We start from the raw sequence: 6,000 nt of genomic DNA, 5'->3' as shown, positions 1-6,000 counted from the left end.
GGGTATAAATTAGTGGACACTTTCGGAACAATTATAATATTCATAATCTTGTAAAAAATGTATGTCCATGGTCACTGATTATGTCAGAGTGTAAGAAAAGACAATAAAGGAATTCCCACTTGGACCCTTCACAATTTATTTTTTATTTAATTCTTCATTCTCTGAAGAAACAGTGAAATTATTGAAACAAAGCCTTTGTTTGTGTTGGCTCATCTCAAGGCTCAAGTTGTTTTTTAGTAGAAAGTCCCTCTCATTTTCAGGAAGGATATTTTTTGGTTTGTGAAATGTGATTCTGGCTATGCTTTTCATCAACTGGTGCACACACTTCCTTGTACGGAGCATACCTGTTGGCAAAAAAATGAGAGTCAAACAAGTTTATGTGACATGTGCAACCAAGTAGCCAGCCTATAAATATCAAGACTGAAAACCATGTCTGAATAAGACAGCAGAACACATCCATTCAACAGCAAAATGCCTTGTTTGGTGCGCTGCTCAGTGCTCTTCATCTTACTCACATTTGGGTAAGCGGTTTAATTATTTAATTTTTAAATATAGTGCAGAAAATTATTTGACTTCCTCACCATTGATTGCTTTTTGCATATACTGTATATTTTATTATTTCAATTTTGTGCTCAAGTTTGGGTGAACAATTATTTATTCATTTTTAAACATGGTGTCACTGAAAATTATAATTTAATCCCATAAACTCTATTTCATGATTACAATTATAATCTTTAACATGGTCTTTCCCTTTTTTTTAAATCCACATTTTCCAGGTGTCACTGTTGGGCTCTGAAGTATAATGGGTGAGATTAGCTGCAAAAATGCAGCATTACATTAACAAAGCTATGATATTTAGATATTTGTTTTATTCGGTTATGCGTTCTTGTAAGTGTGTATTATATTCATGTGTATTATTTCACAGAGTCAACGTGTGTGCCTACTTTACACCAACCATCACAGTCACTTTTGTCACCACAAATACCAGTGAGATTTTTTCAGGTGAAGACTATTTTGGTAATGAATACTCTGCAAGGTAACTTTCAATGTCTTAACCATATAAGCACAACAGTAAAACAATGACCTGCTGATTCTAAAACATTCTGTAAATAGTTTTGAGAATGGAAGGGATTTGGATCATTCATTAATTTGTATGCCTACTAATAAGGTCTAAATGCTTTGGAATAAATAAGTCTTTGGAGTACTCGATTTTAAATAAGCTGTAATCACTACACATAGGCTAATGATTTAACAGATAATAATCATCAATTTTAATTGTGGCTCGAATGATAACCATGTTTACATACAGTATGTGGACTATGTAGAGGGGCTCACACATTGTTTCTCCATTTTACAGTGCCAGTGACAGCACAAGCACAGTTCAGTATGTCGAAGTGTGGAATATTCAGTATGTCTGCTGTGAGGGCTGGTTACCTAATGGCTACGAATGTACAATCCGTAAGTACCAGGCAGTTTGTTTATTCACTTGAATGGTTGACGTAGGCAGGGGAGGAAGCCGTGCTTTATGACAGCCCTCAATATATTCATTAATATAAAATATGAAAGGCTGGCATGGTGTAGCAGTCGTTGTAAATGTGGAGTTTGAATGCTTTCCACAGGACAGGGTGGACTTTTCTTCTGGTACTTATGTTTTCCTCCCACATCCCAACATTGTGTGAGGTAGTTGGATCAACACTGAATTTGTTTAAGTGTGTTCAAGAATATATGTAAGAAATAAGAACTTGTTAAATTAAACACTAACTATTCAATACATCCCAGCTGCGGTATAAACAAAGTCAGACTCCTGAAAAGTACAATCATCTATTTTTATTATACTGTATATTCATCTGACAGTTTTATCCAGAGTGAATTAATATCCCAGAATACATTAAATGTATTTATGTCTTTATTTAATTCACAGTTGGTATACAGGTAGTCCAAGTAATTTGCTCATGATCACAGTGAGTCAGAGACAGGAACTAAAGAGATAGCCGTGAACCCCAAATGCACTTTTGCGAGATACCTCACACGATACTTTACTTATTCAAACAGTTTGGCAACGTCCTCAATCCATGACAATTCTCCACTGGTCTATTACTTTGAAAAAAATACTGTCTCTGCTATGAACTCTAACCTCCAAAATATTCAATTGAAGTTGGCACATAGATTATATTCCACCCCACAGAAACAGTTTAGTAGGGGCTTTGCTACAAATCCTTCATGCTATTTGTGTAAATCTGGGGCAGTAGGCACTTTTCTTCACTTTTTGCCAGTGTCCTGTCATAACTACTTCTTGGTCCAAGGTTATCTCTTTTCTGTCTTTCATTCTTGTTATTAATATTCATCTCTTGCCTCATCTTCTTCTTCTGCTTGTTACTGAATCTTCTCCAACAGAGGCTCTCGTGTTGCTAAATCTATTTTAATAACCTGTTGAAACTCCACAGAATCTTTATCATTCTTCACCTGGTAAGCCACATTCCTAGTTTAACCCCACTGGAGCTTTCAACAGTGAGGACTCATGGGGCAGCCAGGGTTAACATTAGCAAGTTACAAATGGGTGAATATCATTCTAACCATGTATTCAAGAAAATACCTGCAGGTCACTGGGTACCAGTTGGTTGGCTGCCTCTCTCACTTGCCAGTTTGGGCTTCTTTAGCTATGTACACCTGGGGTCTTAATAAAGGCAGGAGTAGCAAAGTTGGGGGGTTCACAATGCAGGAACATAGTTACTTCATTATATTTATTTGTGGCCACTGTTTGTCTGAATTTTATTGTTTCACCCATTTAATAAATAGTTGATCACAAAAATGAAGAAACAGTCTTGATTGGTTCATTACCTAAGCCACACCACCTACATTGCGTTTATTGTTGGGGTATTAATGCAGCTCAGTGCATCTGCAGGACACAATGGTTATCTCTGAGCAGACGATTTTGCTTACTGCACTTATAGGACATTTTATGTCTCTCTATTATAAAAAAAATCTTGTGATGAGATGAGACTTTTTTCCTGCGACGAGACATGATCTTTGGAAGAGAGATCTTTTGAAGATAGACAGGGAGACAGAGAGACACTTTCACATCCCGCAAGACGGACAAGTCCCGTCTTACTTACAAATTTGGAAGCAAGTCCCGTGATACACATGCAGAGCAGGTTAGAGATAATGGAAGTAGGAAAATTCGAAAGTATCAAAAAAATGAGAGTAAAGATTGCAGTAGCGCAAACAAACAGAAAATATTACTCAGTGAAATAACGGAACAGCGAAAAGAGATCGAATAGTGTTTGAGGATGTCTGGGGGAGAAGAGAGACAAGGCAGTGAGACAAAAGGACAGCTGCTGTACAGGCTTTTAAACGTTTGAAGAGCAACACAAAATGCAGATCACGCGGCACTGCAGCAGCAGCAAGCCAGCAGCTGATTAAGCAAAGAGGAGGTAAAAAAAATAACTGTTATTTGTTTCCCATTGTATGACCGTTTAAGACAGGGCTCAGAGGAGCGGCCGTGTCTCCTTGGGTGCGTTCAGCCCTTCTCTTTACAATGGCGTGTAGCACTGGCTGGGGGGAAAGGGGTTGGCAAGCGAAGCGAGCAAGAGGTGAAGCCCCCTAGTACTTATCTCACTTTTAAGAAATGTGTTTTTTACTGTGCATTTTGTTATACTGAACTTTTTACAACATAAGCTAACAATTTATTTATCTTTTAGTAATAATAATAATGATTATAGGTGATGACATTTCTGTGTCAGCATAAACCTCTAAATCATTTTCTAGTGTTGCCTCCCATAAGACATTGTCTCCCATTTTATATTTATATTTAACATTCCTCCTACATGTAGTGCTTTGCACTCTTATTACATTGAACTGCATTTTTGAATGTTTCCCCAAACTTTAAATAGTCCAAGTCTTTCTGATTTATCTTTTCTCCCTCCTCATTACTGGCTATCCCTTCATTTTTAGTGTCATCTGTTAATTTCACAAATTTATTAACCACAAAGTAGAAAAAGTAATGAATTATTATTATTATTATTATTATTATTATTATTATTATTATTATTATTAATGATGCAAGGACAGGCCCCTGAGGGGCTCCACTAATGACCTCATACAGTATGGAGCATTCTCATGTCATCTGTGCACTTTATATCCTTTAGATTAGCTAACCTGAAATACAATTGCTTGATCATCTTAAAACTTTGGCCCACTTCTCCTGACAACACTGTTTCAGTTCATTGATGCTGGAGGACATTTGTTATACACTGCTCTCTTAAGGGTTTTTCCACAACAGATCATTATCCTGTTACATGCCCCAGTTTCTGCTCTCGGACAGATAGCTTCACATGTTCCTCTGGAACATTCTGGTATATAGGTGGTCAGGGTGGACTCAGTGATTGAACATCACAAAAAAGTACAAAATACATTCACTATTATAGACATACAATACTTGACAGAAAAAGGGTGTACAAACGTGTATAAAGACATATAATTGATATATAAGATAGATAATATCAATTATTTTAATAGAGGTTTTGCAAAAGATGAACAATTTTTCGTGATAGGAATAATAATAATAACCATTTATATATCACCTTATCATACATTTAAATGCAACTCAAGGTGCTTTCCACAGATTAATCAACAAAAGCAATGAAGGTAACACAGTTACTTGCATGTTATCAATTAATATTATGATAATTTCTAATAAATGTAAATATACTAAATAGAAAATCAACCTGGGCATTGTTAAAATGTAAACACTAAAATGCAAAACAAACCTTCACTCTTATCAGAAACTAGTTATTGTTACTATATTGTTTTCTAATTAAAAGCCTTATACATAAAGATGGCACAACCAAATCTAATTTATATATATATATATATATATATATATATATATATATATATATATATATATATATATATATATATATATAATAAACATATATACAGTATATATCTACATTTGACTGCGGTATGTGCAAATGGCAACACATTAAGTAGAATAAGATTGATGTTTTTAAAATTGGTGAAAAGATACATAAACCGATAAAACAGTCCATAGCGGTTTTGGTTGATTAAGGATGTAGATGGAGTTCTTGATTCCTGAATGTGATTAGTAGACCAGCTGACATGGAGGAGAGGAAAACAAAAAACTCCTAAGACTGGGACAATAAGAGAAAAATAAATCTGTGGAAGTGAGCAAATCAAATAGTTAAGTTGGATAATAACCAGTTTCTGCATCATGAAAGTCAGAATGACCTAGGCCAGCCGGTCACCCACCCTTCACTGGGCACAGTTGATACAGTTGTCAATAAAGGTTTCCAAGGCCTCCTCGTTCCCTCCAGTACCCCAGGTGACTGCAGAATAGAGTCCTTTGAGCAGGTGTTGGTGGCCAGCACAAAGGATAGGAGACAAATAATACAAAGAAAGCAATGGAGTAATGCTGGGTACTTATTTATACACCAAATAGCTAAACTTATCATCAGATCACTATGTTATTGTTTAATCACTGGAAAGCCAGATTTAAAAAATTGATTTTTAGAGGTTTTTAGAAATTTCCCACAGATTTAGCCTGGCATATTTCTATTGGTAAATTATTGGTGAAGAGCTCAGAACAAAAAAAGCTAGTTACAAATCCCAGATTACAGAACCTAACAGCTATGTTAGACAGAAGTTCACCAAACAAGAGAATCGCAAATTCTTCTTAAACAAACTGAGTGAGTCAGAATTTAAAATGAAAGTGGGTGGCTCCTTTCTCCAGCCAGAAACTACACATGAAGAGTCGGGGTTGAGATATGATACCACACAGAGGTGGTATCACCAGATGCTGATCAACAGCAGACCTGAGTGCTCGAGAAGGAGTGTAGGACCTCACAAATATCTCCATATATATAGGTGCAGACCCACTAACTAATCATTAGGCAAGCATCAAGGATTTGAACTTAACATGTTCCATTACAGGATGACAGTGTAGTGATCTGAAGAAAGGAGAAACATGTGTCTGCCTCG

The 6,000-nt window shown here is 36.0% G+C and overlaps 1 protein-coding gene across 1 annotated transcript in view; it reads left to right on the top strand.

Annotated features, from left to right (window-relative positions):
* Positions 1-378: 378 nt before the first annotated feature.
* LOC114645927 (neurogenic locus protein delta-like) overlaps positions 379-6,000 on the top strand; it is a 39,284-nt gene continuing 33,662 nt past the window's right edge. The window contains exons 1-4 of the mRNA XM_028793847.2: positions 379-521; positions 777-806; positions 926-1,036; positions 1,358-1,458. Of these exons, the coding sequence (XP_028649680.1) occupies positions 472-521; positions 777-806; positions 926-1,036; positions 1,358-1,458 (292 nt within the window). The 5' untranslated portion in view covers positions 379-471. The remainder of the gene's footprint in view (positions 522-776; positions 807-925; positions 1,037-1,357; positions 1,459-6,000) is intronic.

The sequence above is a fragment of the Erpetoichthys calabaricus genome, chromosome 2 (assembly GCF_900747795.2).
Source record: "Erpetoichthys calabaricus chromosome 2, fErpCal1.3, whole genome shotgun sequence".
Taxonomy (NCBI): Eukaryota; Metazoa; Chordata; class Cladistia; order Polypteriformes; family Polypteridae; genus Erpetoichthys; species Erpetoichthys calabaricus.
The sequence above is the reverse complement of the archived record's forward strand: the minus strand, read 5'-3'. Positions and strand labels throughout refer to the sequence as shown.